Source organism: Ooceraea biroi, chromosome 8 (assembly GCF_003672135.1).
Source record: "Ooceraea biroi isolate clonal line C1 chromosome 8, Obir_v5.4, whole genome shotgun sequence".
Taxonomy (NCBI): domain Eukaryota; kingdom Metazoa; phylum Arthropoda; class Insecta; order Hymenoptera; family Formicidae; genus Ooceraea; species Ooceraea biroi.
The window spans coordinates 8461791-8479797 of record NC_039513.1 but is presented as its reverse complement, the minus strand read 5'-3'; the positions used below and the strand labels follow the sequence as shown (position 1 = coordinate 8479797).

General features: G+C 51.1%; 1 protein-coding gene across 1 annotated transcript; it reads right to left on the bottom strand.

Annotated features, from left to right (window-relative positions):
* Positions 1-74: 74 nt before the first annotated feature.
* Positions 75-17279, bottom strand: LOC105275692. Its single transcript, XM_011332720.3, has 6 exons — positions 17016-17279; positions 14911-16796; positions 3062-3205; positions 1793-2094; positions 1443-1699; positions 75-1278 (listed from the first exon to the last, which is right to left on the bottom strand). The coding sequence occupies exons 2-6, from the start codon at positions 15224-15226 to the stop codon at positions 507-509; spliced, it is 1791 nt and encodes a 596-aa protein (XP_011331022.1). The 5' UTR covers positions 15227-16796; positions 17016-17279; the 3' UTR covers positions 75-506.
* Between the last annotated feature and the right edge of the window lie 728 nt (positions 17280-18007).

Below are 18007 nucleotides of genomic sequence, written 5' to 3'. Positions count from 1 at the left end.
CGCCGACTCTCTCTTTTTGACATTCTCATCCTCGTCCGTTCGACTCTTGCGTGAGCGGTGCAAACGATCGAATTTAACAAACATGAAATCAATTTTATTTCGACGCATGCTACACTTGTACTCGTACAATCAATTTGAGCGGTTCGTCGGCCTAAGATACGTATCTCTGACATGCGTTTCGTTTTTTTCTTATCGCGAGAGAATATTGTTAGTACATTACTTAAATTTATGGCAGAGGTATGTACAGAAGATGGTTCTGTAGTTTTCTCTACAAAGACGCTTTAAAACGTGTTTCATCCCTCGAGATGCGCCCTCGTGTAATATACTACAATATGCTACTCTGCAAATACACAACGGATTGAAAGTCGATCGATAAACACAGCCGGTTTGCCCTAGACTTTAAGAGTTTCACTTTAAGTATTTCGCTGTCTCCAGAGCTACTCGATCAAGTCTCTGTACGATCGTTAACGATTTGTACGTTAACTCGACGATCTTTTATGTCCCTTTCAGAACACGGTGTTGTAGATCACCTCGTCCTCCGTACTGATGATCGAGTCGATCTGCTCGCTCATCACCATCGAGTTCGCGTATCTATCGTTGCCGAACATCGTCCGCGCCCCCGCGAACGGCTCGTTGTCCTGCACGACGATCCTGATCCGCGCCATCACGTGGCTTCCGGGGCACTTCTGCTTCGCCGTCGCCGCCGCCGTGTCGCAGATCTCCGCGTAGATCTCCTCTCCGCTCTTGTTGTCGGTCCTGACCAGCTTCGGCGGCGATGGCAGCGGCGTCAGACTGTCACGCACCCGGGAATAGTTGGGCTGCAACTCGACGCACGCCGGTATCTCCAGCACGCTGGTCGACACGGACCTCTGCACCGGCTGCTTAGCGTTTTGGGCCTGATTGCGCGTCTGATGGGAGATAGCTTCCGGCTCGAGGCTGGAGTAACGCTCCTGAGACCGCATGGCTATCTCCGGCCTCACCGCGAACGTGAACGAGGCCGACTTCTTCGCGGGGTTGCGATCCCGGTTACCCTGAGCGAGCTTGGAGATCCTCTCGAGGATGCCATTGCCGGTGCTTGGCTTCGCGTGATTCCGCTCCCTCGCGCCGCTCCGCTTTAGGTGCTCCAGCCCGTCCTTCAGGCTCTGCAGGATCGGCTTGGTCTCTGCCTTCGGCTTGATCTTCTTCAGGTGCATCTCCTTCAGGCTGTCCCCGGCACTTGGTGAGTGCAGCTTCATGGGTGCCACTCGCGGTTCCGTAGCGCGGTCGCCGACCGCTCGGCTGAGGCAGAGGAACCAGTTTAGTAGAATGTAAATTATATCAAATTAATATATCTTCCCAATAATAAATTAAACTATATATGGCATTTTTAGGGAAATCAACAAGAACGAAGAAGAACTAAAAGATCGATTAATTTACATTTTAAATTCAATTAACAGATCTACCTGCACGCCGACAGTAATCGCTGCATTTTCGGGGAAGCCAGCAGTCTCGCTTCCGAAGGATAACCCAGTCGGGCCCTTCGAACCCTCGGCGCTCCGTTACCGGACACGACCAGCTCGAGCATTTCCGGATTGTGCACCGGTCTCTCCGGCACGATGCAGCCCAAGACTATCGGACCGCGTGTCGACGTCTCCAACTGCATCAGGCCACCATACTCCTTCGGCAAGGGTACGGGCAATGGGCCCGCTATCAACCGCACCTGAGACAGAAAGAACAGATTTATTTAATCCACAATTGTACAAAAAAGGTAACGAAATTAATGATCAAAGACAATAGCAATTTGATGACTCACTCTGAGAGGCAGCTGCCTCTTGGCGAGATGGTGGACCTTGTAGAGCACCGCGTCGCTCTCGGTGTCGACGTTGCCGTTCTGGCAGATCGCGTAAAACTCGCCCCTGGTCGACAGCGACGCGAACACCTCTCGCCCGTGAAGATCGATGCACTGCGCGTACTGATCCTTCTCGGGGCACCCACCGGAGATCCCGAAGGAGACCGAGCTGCATCTCCGCGTGTCCTGGAAGACCGCGACGAGCCGCAGTATCTCGCCGGCTCTGATCGTCGTCTTCGTGTAGTGGGCTCGTAGGTTTCCGTTCTCTGGGACAGACGTGCAAGATTGACTTGCAAATCGTGGTATTATACGACGGCGATCGTTTCCCGAGCACAAAAGGGCGACGTGATCGCGCAGCTCCGACGACTCCGGCTGCTCCCCGATCGTTGTCGCGCGCGCGCGGTCCCGTTAACACGCGTCGAAGGAAATCTCAAAGGAAGCCCAGCATAATCGATCCTAAGAGTCGTGTCCTAAAGGCATCCTTAACGGTACCAAACGGCGTTAAAAGGCGGCAAAAGTCCTCCCCAGTCATGTCCGATGGTCCCGCTGCGATGTCTATCTAACATTAGGATCAGAGGCAGATCCTGCCCCGATCGCAGTCATTATTCGTGTTTTTGCTGATATTCCCGTTTTAACGAAGTCCCTCTGTTTTACGGCGCAGTAGTTTACATCCTATTAATGCGTGTCGTCCGCCTGTTATTAGGTAGCTTACGATACCTCCACGTGTCCAGCCGCAGTCGAAAAAATTCTCCTGGCCTCTCTGCCAGTTTTTACGGGTTCGACGAGGTTGTAAAATAGCGAGTAATAAAAAAAGATAATTTTAGTCGCGTAAATGTGGAATTTTTATGTAACCACGTTCAGTTGAGAGTGAATATTTTAGCGAAATCATTCCGCTTCCCGAGTTTTTATATCTGTTTTAAATAGTTCGTTTTTAATTTATGTATTTTTTTCATGAGAACGGCGATGGATTTAAACATTAAACAGTAAATGGCAACGTTTCTCTCCTTTTGTAAAAGGGATCGCATATTATTACTGATATTCGCAAATCGTACCTCTGTTTTCGCGCGAAGTAAGTGAGATGACAGAAGAAAGAAAGAGGGAGAAGGAAAGAAAGATCACTTTCTATGGTGCACCGATATCCCTGTGCATCTGGGTCAAGAACGTCGCGCTGCTTGACATTTCGCGAGCGATCGCGATCGCGGCACCTACTAGCTTTCGTTTGCTCGAACTTACCCATTTTCGAGTGCGTCAGGGTGTAAGCCCTCAAAGGTGTCGCCAGTAGAAACGCGGGTACCCCTGTCTTCACCAAAGAGTCCACTCTCCGGTGGACGCGTGCGCTGCCGGTCGTGTTGTTGCCAGATATCACAGAGAACCATCCTGAAAGAACCCGAGCAGAAATGAAATCAGGTATGCCCTATGTATGGTTAGGGCCTGATCAGGAAGCAGTAAGGTATGTCCTAATAAGACATTCCCGACATTTGCCTGATCCGGTGCGCAACAGAAGTTACGTTTTAAAACATTTTTCAGGTATATCTTACACGGGCCTGATTTCCTTATCCCTATCATTGCCCTATAAGGGTATTTCTTACACGGACCTGATTTCCGTATCCCTATCATTGCCCTATAAGGGTATTTCTTACACGGGCCTGATTTCCTTATCCCTATCATTTCCCTCTTATAGGATTTGATAAATGTTAGCCTGATCATTTTACTTGGAACTGTAAGATCTTGAAAATTATCATTTTGTATACTACTCTGTAGTGCGACTCGTTATCGATTTTCGGTATCGATAACTAGCGACAGAAAAGACACGATCTTGGAGAAAAGCGCTCACTACACTCACAGGTTGTCGCTACCCAGACAGCACATAATACTAAAAGTTAGCGGAAAGACGTCTTTTATAAGTTATCTTTTTGGCAAAGCGAAAAGATGTCTGGAAGACATATATCTTTTCATCTTACCGAAAAAGACAACGTAAAAAAGATATCTTTTCGTCATCCTTTTTATGATGTCTTTACCGACATAGCAGAAAGACATATTAAAGATATCTTTTCAGCCAATCAACAAAAACCATTTTTATTTTATATTATTATTTTATAATTATATTAAACACCAAAATAAATTGATTAAAGAGTAAGAACTGTTTTATCGTACTTGCAAAATAAAGGTCATCATACATAAAATTCAATGATGTATTTTTTACGTTTCCACAGAAACGAAAAATGTATTTTAATAAATTGATTCGAAATTATATACTTAATGTAGAAAGAATAGTAATTTCTACTTAATTTGCGAGTATTAATTATTTTTATATCATATACATTTCAATGTACTCGATTATGAAACAATAAGAGACAAAATCAACACAGTGTGTTTCCCGCCTCTGATTCACCAAGTGACCGATAGATGGCCAGGTCAGGCGTGACGTTCTCACAAGTAACATTTGGTTAGCACCTTACAAATAACCATCTGGAAAACCGATCCGGTACTTTATTCTTCTCTTCTTTTGGACTCTTACTTAGAACATATACTAGTAGTAGTATATGTTCTAAAGACTCTGTAGTTAACGATACTGAAAACTATCAATAACGAGAATCGCACTACTGATGCCCTTACCAGTACCCTATTAGAAAATGTAAGGCACAGCAAGGGGCAGTCATAAGGTCCTAATAAGAAAAACCTGATCAGGCAATTTTAATTCTCGACGTTACATTTATGGTCGGGGCCCAACAAGGACTACCTGATGAGACCCTAATCAGGTGTTAGGGCATGTTTATTAGGTCCCTATTAGAACCCTTCTAAAATTTCTGCTCGGGAATGAGAGAAACGTTGAAATGCCATTGCGGAGTGTGCTGCAATGACGGCTGCAGCCTTGATCTGAACAAATATTTAGAACAAAATAAAAACTAACAATCACGTTCACAAATTCGTGTGGCTTTGCAATTCTCAAATCGAGCATTTTTTAAAACATCGCAAAATTGAATTCGCATGCCCTCATTTACTTGATTAATCTACAAATGTCCGTGACAGTAAATTACAGCGATAATGTAATTCGAGCTTAGGAAGGAATCCTGCAGAGCCCTTCCTCTCGAGAGAGCCAAGGCTGAATTTTTGTTAATCGCGTCGTGAGTGATTAGGACCGGTTGGCGTCTGCCGAAGCAGCCGTGCGCACGACCGGTGGTCCCCAGGGCGGGTTAAAGAACGTAGCTATCTGGAAGGAAGGAACTAAGCATCTAAGGGGTTCCAGTCAGCTCGTAAAAAAGTCCGGCAAATTGCGCGAACAGGCAATTTCTGCAGCTGGAGACACGGTAGCCGAGTGGCCGGTCGGCTGATCGAAGGTCAGCTGGTTTTTTTGCTCATCGTTAATTGATTTAAGAATGCCGCCTCGATGCTCCTCGTGCCCTCCGAGATCCCTCCGACCCTTAGGGATACCCGCGGATTGGCCGCTTCGGAATGCTATCGTCCCAGGCCCGCCGAGAGTCCCGAATCATTCGACAGAGACAAAGTTGTTTGGATTTTCTCTTTTCGGAAAAAGTAAAGGAATCTCCAGCACGTTAAATTTACAAAGAAACCATTGCAGCGATGAAAACTGATCTGTAGAAATTTGTGCCGGAGGTACTTCGTAGAACGACGTTCTCTTCTAATCAGGTTAATTATCTTCATGTACGTTTCATATCTTTTTGATTTATCCAAGCAGAAGATCACAAGTCCAGAGGAACACTCGCGCGACCCATTGTCGGCGAGCAATCGCGTTCGAATCGCGGAGGAATGGAAGGCGTGCACGAGAGGAAAGACGGTTCCCCTTTGGGAAAGTTTTTTCCAGCTTGCGCGCGTTGATTTTCCGCGATTAACTAATGGCATAATCTTTTTATTTGTTCTAGATCAACGACCTGTGGAAACCCGCGCGCGCAATTAGACGGACGATATTGGCTCTCTTTTTCTCTTTCCTCGCCGGGGCGGTCTTGAGAACGTCACGGAAGGAAGGGCTAATGGGGTAATCCCGGTCGTATCTCGGATACGCTTCTGTCCGGGACGGGAGCGTGTACTCCGGAAAGGAAAAACGCCGCAAGGGCGTGCACACTCGCTTTGTGCGGCGCAGTTGCGCAAGAGCTCGCGCGCGCGGCCTTCCCTCACTTTCCATTTCCACACGCGCATCTTGCGAGGGTGGAACTCGCGCGACCGAGCGCATTCAGACCGTCGGCCGTAATTACAGAGACCCATCCGCTGCGCATCCGCTGCGAAAAATCTACGGAAAGGTTCCAGGCATCCGGACGCACGCCAACGATGATGTTTCCTAACGCCCGCGTAAACCTTGCGCGCAAGCTCCGCGCAAGCCTTGCGCAACTGAGATCGCGAGATCGCGCGCGCTTATCGATTCACGTAACGAGGCGTTTTCTCTCTCGCACCACCGTCGCCACTACCGGGCAACGCACTCCTCGGCCGGGCAACGTTTATCCGCCTCTGGAAATTTCAATTATACCGTAAAAATGCGCGCGTGCGATGGACAGTGTCCGGGGGACGAAAAAATTTCGCGTGGAATTTTACGAAGCTGGAGCGTCCGAGATAACGCGACTCGAGTATGACACACGTCGCTGCGCAAGATCTCAGTAACGGGACTGCATCTTGAAGAAGCGCACAGAGGCGTAACTATTAATGGGGTTCGTTAACTCTCCGTCCGACTCTCGGCTTTGTGGGACTCGTGCACGCTTTGCTGAACAAACACCGTGATCGACGTACCCGGCGAGCCTGAGCTCGATCTCTCCACGCGTGAGTCAACGGGCTAAACGTTCCTGAAAATCTGCTCCGTCCTCGTCGCCGTCTTTAACGCACCGCATGCACGTGTTTACGACCCGCGTTCCGCGCGCTGATCCCTTACGCCCGGCAACGTCACAAATGCCGACCAAACCGTTACCAAACGGAACACGCCGTAAAGCCGCACGTGTCTGGATTTAATGCTTGGACACGGGACGAATTCCCATGGAGCGCCTCCCAGAAGCCTGAACGTGGAGTCGTCAATGTCTCGCCGCGCCCGGTGGAAGTGTGATACAGCAAGAAGGAAGCTGCATTACGCATCGCGACATTTGCCTGGACGATTTACCCCAATTTGTGTCCACCGATTTGGCAAGGGAGAAGGGAAAGTTGCGGCGAGAAACGGACAATGGACCTCGCCGCACTCGGTGCGCGCGAGGGATCTATGAATCAGCGAGCCGATTTTTCTCGAGGAGCCAGAACCTGACGAACGCGACGCGCGTTCTCGTTACGCGGCGTGCTTTGCTCCCGCCACGTCCGGTGGGTGAATAAAAGAACGCATTGTTATTACGCGTTGACGTTTCCAAGCGAAATAGCTGCAGCGTCTACTCGTCGGCTTATCGTCGCAATGGAACTACGCCGTCACCGGTTGTTTGTCACCGCGTCGCGTCACGGGCCATCGACCTCGGGGGGGGGGGGGGGGGATCCAGGCCGGGACGTAATTGCGGGAGTGAGTGATCGAATAGCAGATCGCACGCGAGATTAGCGACAGCGATATCGATGGGATCAGGGAATATCTCGATGCGAGAGATCGCTGCGGCGCGTCGGCATGACGTCCCGGGTAAACATTGTGGTATCCAGGTGCGCGATGTATGTGTTTAGAAGGGGCATTAAGTAAAGGGAAAGAGAGAGAAGCTCCGCAAGCCCACGTCTCGCGGCTGGAATCTTTATTGTGCATAATTCACGTTACGCCGCGAGACCAATCATTCGGGATATAATATTACCTGGACGTGAATCGAACCGTGACAATGGTATACGGTTCCCGGGCTCTCTCTCTCTCTCTCTCTCTCTCTCTCTGCTATCGATGATACCCGGCGCGGCGCACATGCGGTAGAATTCCTGCGCGACGGCGACGGCGACGCCGTATCTTTATGGGGTATTTGCTAAAAGTCAATCCCCTAAACGGTCAGACCTTCCTTAACTCCGGTCTCTTTCAAGAGAGAGTCACGTAACAAAGTCACAATTTACAACGCCCGAGTATAATGCCGCCCTAATAGCACGCCTCGATACCTTCGCGACGACAGGAAAGGGGGAGGGACGAGGGGGGGGGGGGGAAACCGAATGGAAATGCAGAGAAGAGTTTATCGTCCCGGCGAATCGATCGCGGCACGATGGGATACCGGCAAAAGCAGCAGCGTCGATATTAGTCGTGTTAATAATGGCATTATCAATGATGCGATGGTGGGGTTGATTAGGGATGAATCGCCGGCCGTGCTATGGCCGATAGATCGGTAGATTCCATCGTTTTGTAGAAATTGGACGCACGTGGGGCACGACGCAAACGGACTCGGACAGATTGAATCCTTCCTCGCTTCTTGGTCTCTCTCTTTGTCATGGGATCGGTACCGACGGCGCGGCCGATGCCGACCGGCGCGTGATATCCCATAGAGTTATGCCCCGGCACGTAATGACCGTTATTTAAAACCGAGGGAGGCCGCTCGTCGCCGAGGGCGCGTCTGGCCCGCGCAACATTCTTGCCTCGTGCAAGACCCCGTCCGAGAGTCCGTGCCAACAAATAACAATATATATATATATATATAACACGTATACATATACACGTGTTGCTGACAGAGACGAAAAGGCAGATAGAAGAGGAGAGAAGGAGAACCGAGACATCTCCGCCGGGCCGAGCGGTTGGCAGTAAAACCATACGGCCGCGTCGGATAAGCCGATCTATACGAGCCCTCAGCCCGCAATCACGATCGCAATACTGCACGCAATTCATTCTTCGTCTTTCCATCGGGAGGAGAAAGAAGGAAGAGCGCCGCACTCTCTGAAACGCGAACGCGCGAAACCGCGCCGATTTAGTCGCTGTCTAGGGCGATCATTTTCCCGCTGGGAAAGAATTATATTAATTGTCAAATTATTCATACATTTCGAATCGAATCGAATACGATGCTGTAACAGTGACACAAGAATATATAAAAAATATATCACCGATGCATCTCGCGAGCGTTCTCCATTTGCCGTGGGGCGAAAGGTCGACCATGGCGAAAGAACGGGTACGCGATCATCCCGTAAATCGTTTCATAAAACTTTAGGAGCTACCGGTGCCCTCGTCGAATGCGTGTTAATGGTGAGTAGACAGAAAAGAAAAATGGGAGGAGTCGAGAGAGTCTCGCTTCTCACGAGAGAAAGAGGAAGGACATCGACCTCGACGTCGCCGAGGAGAGCTGCTTTCTTTCTCTCTTCCTCTTCATCTTTCTCTCTTTTCCAGGGTTTATACGCCTAATAAATTGCTGTAAACTGGAGCCCGGCCGCGGAGAGTCGTTGAGCCACCTTCACCCTTTCTCTCGTCGGGGGTTTGCACGAATAGCAGTTAAGCCGTGGCCGGTGATTTGTGCGATATCGTCCATCGTCCCTATCAGTCCCTGGAATCGGATGCGCGCCTCTGAATCTTTCTCCCAGTAATTTTATCCCGGTTGAAGGTTCAAGTTGCGCGCCTCCGAGATTCCGTTTCGCCGGCGAGGACGATTCCGCGCGAGAGCCGTCGCCGTCGCCGCTTTGAACGCGCGAGCCACCATCAGCTGGCATCTTCTTCCCCATCGCGCGAAACCGGAGCCGAGGAATTCGCGAGTGCGGAGCATTGCTGCCAGCTGGACCATGCACTCGCGTGAAAACGCGCGATGTCACTGGTTCCTCACGCGACGAGGAATATTCAGAAATATTTATTATCTAGCCGACAACTCGTAGATATTTTTAATTTTTGATTAATTTTTCACCCTCTTTTTCGCGCAAGCAATCACGTCAATCAGTCGAATCTCCGCGCGGGATAAGTACGGCCGCGGGGCGGACTCGAACGAACTGCGATTCGGAATCAAGCCGAAGGCGGCGCATTACTCGAGATGCAACCCCGCGGCCGCACCCCGCGCGCCTTGATTCGCGGCACATTACACGGCGGCTCGGTAACGCGTTTCTTACCCACTCGCGAATGTCTTCATTCCATCCCTCGCGGACATCGCGCGACCCCGCGCGAAAGCGCTCGGCCCACCCGTGGAGAACGGTCGGCGCGTTTCTTTTATTCCCGCCCGGGGTAAGCTGATTACGGTGATGTATAATATAATAGCGAGCACGAAGTGCATGCCTCTGGTACATCCAGCTGCAACTTACCGTTCTCCCTGAAACGAAACGAGCCAGGCTCCGTTTTTGCTCGATTTCTCCGCCGCGATAAAGTCACCGGTGACGTGAGCGATGGAGACGCACGTGAAATCGCGATGTGCGTTTCATTTGCTTGGTATTATGTTGAATCAACAATCGTCCGTTTTTATCGCACCGACGCATTTACTCGGGCCGTCAGCGAGACTCGACTTCGATTAAATTTGACTTCGAGTAGATTTGATTTTGAATAGATTCGACTTTGATTCAAGTAAATGACATTGTCAATGATCGCGAATGATCCAACGCGGAAAAGCTGGGGCACTTGGTCGTCTATTAAAATTATTTCATCCCGATGTAATAACGGATGTAGTACAGCAACACGGAGAGAATTATGTATAATATCTGTATATCGAAAAAAAAGAGAAATGCACGAGATAACATTTTACCGCAATCTCATTACAGTTCGCGGATCATTTTCGCGAGCGGTCGCGGAACCGACAGGCGGAAATCGAACACGGTGGATTACATCGCGCTGTTGAAATTACAATGCGGTTTCGTGCAGCAACACGGATCCGCGATGACGATGACGACGACGACGAGAGTCGCTCGCACTTAACGGCAGCCAGGTGGTGGGTGATCGCGTATTTCACGCACGTGCGCTGCGTCGGACGAATGGGATTAAGGGGGGAGCCTGCTTTAGAACGCTGAAAATAAGGTATATTTTACGAATTGTTTTTGGAGAAACTATACAGCGGATCATTATAAAACTTTGATGCATTTATTAGTACATGTTTAAAGATAAAAAAAATTATTTTTTTATTTGAATATATCGCCTGTAGAGGTCGTCCTGGAGGCATCTTAGTGCAGCCGGCATTGTAAATTGGTGAGCATTCTCCTGCCTCCAAATTTCATCCAAACTGAAAAATTTAAATATTTTCTCGTTATTTATGAATTCCCATCGTCGATGAACCTTTAATATTCATAAAAACATTAAGTTAAACAATTATTTTTGCATGAAAAAGTTCAAAAACTTTGCCTAAAAATCGTACTTTTGTGTTCTAAGCTCCACCATTTTGGCACTTTTCAACTTTTTTCTTCTCTCTTTGGTTCATCGACGATGGGAATTCATAAATAACGAGAACATATTTCAATTTTTCAGTTTAGGCGAAATTTGGAGGCAGGAGAATGCTCACCAATTTGCAATGCCGGCGACGCGGCTGCACTAAGATTTCTCCAGGACGACCTCTACAAACGATATATTCAAATCAAAAAATAATTTTTTTATCTTTAAACATGTACTAATAAATGCATCAAAGTTTTATAATGATCCGCTGTACAGTTTCTCCAAAAAAATTCGTAAAATTATACCTTATTTTCAACGTTCTAAAGCAGGCTCCCCCCTTAAGTCGGATGACGAAAGTGTCCGGCACACGAGTATCGCCGTCCGAGATTCCATGGTGACGCAGCAGGCGGAAAAGCACACGGCATGAAAGAAAGGAAAGTCGAGAGGCAAGAACGGGAAACGAGACACCTTTGTACGGACGTTGAAATTTATCATGCGCGCGTCGCTCAGAATTTAAATGATCGTTGCCCGCCGTGTAGTCTCGGAAGTGCCGGGGATTTCTGGAGCTATCTTTCTCAGAGCCGAGTTCATCCGGGTCCCCGGCGGGGGAAGTTCCTGGCTCGTTCCCGGGTCCGCGCGCGTCCATAAAACGACGAACCGAACGAAGTCGCCGTACACGGCCGGTCGGGCCATAAGGAAAAGCAATCCCGCGGGTTTAGCCCAGGAAGGCCGGCACGCCGTATCCGCCGACAAGAGAAAACATAGGGGCGATAACGCCGCGTGACTTCGCATTCGCTTCGCGCGGCCGATCGCTCGCTGCACGAGCGGACTCGTCGCGCGAGCGAGCAGGTCCGCTATTTGATCTGCATGCGCGCCCATTACTTTTTGCGCCTGCTGGCCAATAGTAAACGTCCGGCGACGCTTCTTTATTATCGCCACGTCGCACGGACAACGGTCCCAGAGGCTTCTCGCTCCGAGAAACCGCGCCGTTTAAACGCGGAACTGATTCATCGGCCGGCAGGCCGAAACGGATAAACGATGGAGCTGCGCGAACGCGAGCGCGCGTTTTCCTCCCTATATTTTTCCGAGCGATTCTTCGCGTGAGTTACGCCTCGGCCGTGTCCTGCGACGAGGACGTCGTCGTCGTCCTGGCGAATTCGTGGGCGTGAGGCGAAACGTTTCCCAGCTCGATTTACTGTTAGTGCCGGGGCGCGATGCAGCCGGCCTCGCGGCCGCCGATTTACGGCACGGGCGACTGGAACCTCCCGTTCCTCCTCTCCGTCCGTCCTTCCCGCGGAATAATGAGCGACCTGTCCAGCATCCGTCCGTGCGGAGTATACCGGTCGCCGCGAAGCGCGCCCGCGCGCGTCGGGAGGAGAGCCGGATCATTTTTCGCGATCCCATCGGCCGTCCGCCCTCTGACCGACGTGACTCGGCGGTATATCCCGGGCGATGTACCACGCGCGCAAGGAACCCCCAGCTTCAGCTCGAAACCGACGCTCAAGCGCGCTCGCGCTTGAGTGCTGTCGAGCGAGCAGGACGGAAAGGGGTGGAGATGCAAGCGGCGGACTCAGCCAAAGTTCATCTCGAGTCGTTCTTCCAAGGTCGCCGCGCGATCCCGCGTACGATGGGAATTCCTCAACCGACACCTTGACACTCTCCCGCGCGATTCCTCTCGCGTAAATCGACTGGATCGGCGCGCCGATCGTGACGGTAATCACGCGTGGCGAAGAACAAATTTGCCCAGAATTCTGACGTAAATTCGGCCCGTTCCCCGCGTTACTAAACGATTCGTCAGAGTCTCGTAATCGCGCGACACGTAATCGCCGCTGCGTTCGTGACGTAGCAAGAAGGCGAACACGCGCGCGCGCGCCAATCTCTCTTGGCTCTCGCCGCTCGCAGCCACTTAGCATGTCTGACTCATAATGGCCACGCATCGTCCCGCTAACGACATTTTCATTAAAACACATAGCGCGTTTATTGGTGGCAGTTAGCGACGGTTGATCGCGACGGTGTCGCGCGCGACGCCAATTTCGCGCGTCAAGAAGAGGACGAAGATGACGAGCACGGAGCGAAAAATGGGAGTAGATTGAGAGAGAAAGAGAGAGGGAGAGGGAGACAGGAACGCAGCGAAAATGCTAATATATTGAACAGCCCGAACAACTCGGCGCGCGCGGGGAAACCAGGCGTCGTTAGCTGACGGTTCCCTCTTGAAGTCGTCGAGCCACCACCGAGGCTGAGCGTTCCCTGCTACAGCTCTCGCCCATCCGATCTAATAGGTCCGCATTACCGCGCTTTATTGCCTCGTAATTTCCATTTCTGATGCCAGAAAACCAATATAAGCCGCGGCGGATAACTCGCGCACAGGGACGGCGGTCTACGCCGCGCCGTGAGTTTCGCGACTCACTTCGCTACGAAGTGGTTTACGATTGAGATGGAAAAGAAGCAAGCCGAAACATTAATCGTACCGAGAAGCTACCTCTCCCTCTCTCTTTCTATACATATACAGGGTGTCCCGGGTTTTAACCGACAAACTGCGGGAGCATATTCTACTAGTGGAAATAAGAAAAAATTCTTATATCGAGTTTGCTTAGAAATGCTTTATTACAAAGTTATAAACCAATATTCAAAAGAAATATCAGATAAGTAACAACGGAACATAGTGTAGATGTTTATGTTACGTGTATTCACATGTATTCATGTTCACTATGTTCAAACGATTCAGTATGATTGTTACTTTCACAACAGTAGCTGTTAGATTTCAATCGTCGTGTCAACTAGCAATTACTATCAGAATGCCAAAAGTGTTTTCAAATGAGGAATACACCGATATTCATTTCGTGTACGGATTCTGTGACGGAAATGCACGAGCTGCCGTACGAGAGTATCAACGTAGATTTCCTAACAGGAGAGTACCGGATAGATTTAAAGCAACGAATTACTAATTCAGTTACTGAGATGCAACAAAATTTTCAGGAATGTCGTACTGTAACAAATTCTGTACTACGTCGATGTCTAGCTTGTATCGATGTGCAAGGACATTTTGAAATGCGTCACTAAATCATTGCGTAGATAATTTTTCTTTTTGTGAAAAAATCCGTTGTTACTTGTCTCATATTTCTTTTCAATATTGGTTTATAACTTTGTAATAAAGCATTTCTAAGCAAACTCGATATAAGAATTTTTTCTTATTTCCACTAGTAGAATATGCTCCCGCAGTTTGTCGGTTAAAACCCGGGACACCCTGTATATATATATATATATATATTTCTTTCGCAAAAAGGCTAGAGCACTGTCGTTTCTCTTGAGGCCTCTTGCGTTCTACACGCGCGCGCTAGTGGACTCGACGGAGTCTATAACCAGTTCCGATGATTCCCCAGCCGGATGATCTCCACAACCGTTACCGTTCGCTTGGCCGAGCATCATTTACGCGCTACACACTGTCGCCTGTCGCAGATGGGGACTATTAAAAGAGAAGCTGCGCCGATACCCAACCAAAATACTATTAAAGACGTCTGAGAGTCTTCAAAGGACGCCTAGAAAATCGATATGTATCTCGGATTCTGATATGCTCCGAGCAGTTTCCGGTTTACATCATTTTCCATGTCTCCGGGTAATCGCAATCCTGCGAAATCTAACGAGCTGAGAAACAAGTAAACCTCTCTTCGCGTCCAATCGTAATCGTAAACGCGAACGTTTTTCGAATGCAAAGACCGAGGCTCTTGCGGTTTCGATATTTCGCTTTCCAGAATAATAATCCTCAGCCAGGAGGAGCAATAACGCCGGGGACCGAATGGCCGCAATTTCCTCGATACAACCGGGTGCGCAATCGTGCTCTCGCCATCGAATGACCGATCCAGGCCGCGAATATAGGAATACAGGAGAAACCCACCTGGATAACCCTCCGGGATGACGATTTCCGGTCCCACCTTGACGTCGTGGCGGTACCGGTGCACCAGCAGGCTCGCCGTGACTCTCAGCGATCGCTGTTGCTGCTTGTACAGGAGCACCGGCCTGCCGCCGGTTCCTTCGAGCCTGACGACTCGCGGTAACGAGAATCGGTCCAGGAACTCCCGCAGCGGCATGTACCCGCCGGAGCCCGAGCCGGAACCACCCTCGGCGGTCGCCTCCCTCGAGCTCGGCAGGGACTTCGGCAGCGAGGGTATCTCCTCGCTGGACACCGTCGAGAATTCGCCGTTCGACGACATGGTGTCACGCGTCCCGGAACAACGTCGCTTCGCGGGTCGTTTCCGAGTGCATGGAGCCAGGAACGCGCAGTCCAGGGTCACCGAAGGGATGATGCGACGCGACGCGATCGAACTCGCTTCAGTTTCAGACGCAAGTCATGCTCTGCAGGACGCGGCGTCATTTGACTCTCGCGGTGGTGGAGCAAGCTCGACGCTCACTTTCGAGGGCGCCTGTCCTCTCTTCTCGGCACCTGTTCATTACCGCTTAATAACGGGTTGGCGAACTCGGGATAGTCGGGCACTTTCTTCTTCAATTGTGTCACTGCGCCCGGCTCGGCGGCCGTCACTTTCCGCTTCGCTGCGCGACGATCCCAGCATTAATCCCGCCGAGTTATTTCCGCTCCGCGAGTGCCGCACCGATTTGCCTCGATTGAACACGAAGCAATTTTTGCGCGTTTCTCGAACAATGGTCGAATTTCTCTCTTCATCGAGCGACGCGTCGAGCTGCGACGAATATTAATGCCGACACGCGAAACTCCGTTCACTAGCCACTGAACTGTTGCTCGGAGCAACAGCGCGCAGTGAGATCGAGGATCACGAAACACCGTCGACGAGGCACCGCGTCGAACGAGCCGACCGATCGTTCCTCGGACTCGGCGGCACCGTCAAGACAGTCGACGTCGGTCCGCTCGCGCGTCTGCCACTTTCCGCGTCACACTTTTCGCACGCGCGACGATCATCTCCCTCGCGATCGTCCACGTCGATCGAGGCGTTGCACCCCCCGCGTGCACGCGCGTTACGGTAAAAATTATCGTAATGATTCGCCAGGATATATCAGCTGACAACCCGCCGCATCTTCTGAGTGGCGTGGCTATTGTGAGCCACTATTGGTATCCGTGATGATCGCTGGACCAAGAATCCTGTGTGCACGCAAACCCCTTTCTTCCTCTATCCTCACGATTTGCTGCCTGCCGGAAAAATTATTAGTCTGTATCGAGGATACCGCGATGGCAAATCGAGCGAGAAGTTCGATCAGAATTAGCTTCTATTTCTCCGTGCACGTCAATGAGACATCCTCCGGACGTCCTGGCCCCAGTGATGAACGACGGTGACGACGGGTTCCAAATTTCCGGGCTCGCTTCGTTCCCGTGCTCGAGGATGGATGGACTCGATGGATACGATGGGGATCGAGCGATGGATCCCGCTCCGACTAACCGCCGCTCCTTTCTGCCTCTCTTTCTCTCTGTTTCTCTCTCTTACGCGAAGGCAGTTATCTCCCGCGGTTCGATCCCCGTGGCGTTTATGATTTACCGGTGTGCGGCCGGCTTTCTTTCGCCGTTTCTTACGCGAGCCTGGCGAAGGTGCATCTCGTGTGGCGCGGCCGCTTTTATTGCCTTATGCCAGGACGCGCGGGCCACGGGGTGCCTCCGCGGACGCCTCGATAACTGGGTCCGAGCCGCATCCTGGTAGCCTCCGAACAGGACCTACCGTATCCCGCGTGTGGATGTGGCGAGGGAGATGCACGCGGAGAGCGGTCCCGCAGGGAGATCCCTCAGACACCTCGGCGGAGGTCGCGCAGCATCGCGGTGGTCTGAAACAGATAGACGGCAGGGTACGGTCAGAGCACTCTCGGCACTCGATCGTGAAAACGCGCCGCAGTCGATGCCAACGCGCTACCAGTCGATGCTACTACGAGAACGCGAATCGCGACGATTAATGATCTCAAAGCAGTCTCAGTCGACTTTTCGAACATTTACGTCCTGAAACGAGTCTTACTCGAAGTACTCTGACGAATCTCTAAAAGTCGTACCACGCACGAAGGAGACGCCGTGAGAGCACTGGATCCTATGGACTATCCGGTAGTCCGATGTAATCCTGAATAAACTCGACAATTTGTACCTCGAGCGGTACAGCAATTTCCCAGGACGGCACTCGACAGCGCGATCCAACTCGGAAGTAACGTCGCGTGCGATCTCCCAACAGTTGCAGTCACGCTGCAGGAGAAGACACGCGCACCTTTCGGAGAGGATCCGGTCGGACCGGCGGACGCGAAGTCACTGACGCCCGGCTCGAACTGAGTGGAGTGTAAGAGGTCCACCGGCACCAAGAGGCGTACACTCGCGCACGCATCCCCACACACGTACGTGTACACAACAATCGCCGCCGCCACCGCCGCCGCTGCATAGTCGTCGCCGGGTACCACCACCTTCACCAGCCGTGCTGTCAGTGCCGGCGACACCAGCGATACCCGCACCTCGCCCGCGGAGTCCTCCGGAGTGCCGGTTAACAGAATATCGCGCGCGCCACGGCCGACCTGCGTGGACGTGGGTCTATTCAATGCTGGTCCTATTGTTGCGCTCGCTGACGAGAAAGAGAGAAAGGGAGCGAGATAGAGGAGCTGTTACCCCACGGGAGCGCACCGCCCTTCGATACCCTTCCTTCCTTTTCCTCCTCCCGCTCTCTGACGGCGTAATAATCACCGTGTGGTAGCCGGGTCTCGACCACGGTGTGCATGCACAGCAACGACGGAGCGCGAACGAGCTGACAATCGCGGCGTGCTGAGATTAAATGGCAGCTGATCAGATCGGCTGGCCGGCCGATCAGAAGCTGCCTCCGAGAGTGCGATAGATCTCGAGAGGCAAGCGATCTTCGAGAGGAAGGAAGGAAGGAAGCGGGAATTGAGCCTCGTTCGAGTCGAACGGCGCGCCGAGTGCGTGCGTTTAATTTCAAAACCGGACTTCCGGGTCAGCATTGAAATTTGATTTGGTCTCACAAGGAAAGGTTTTTAGGTGTTACACTCGG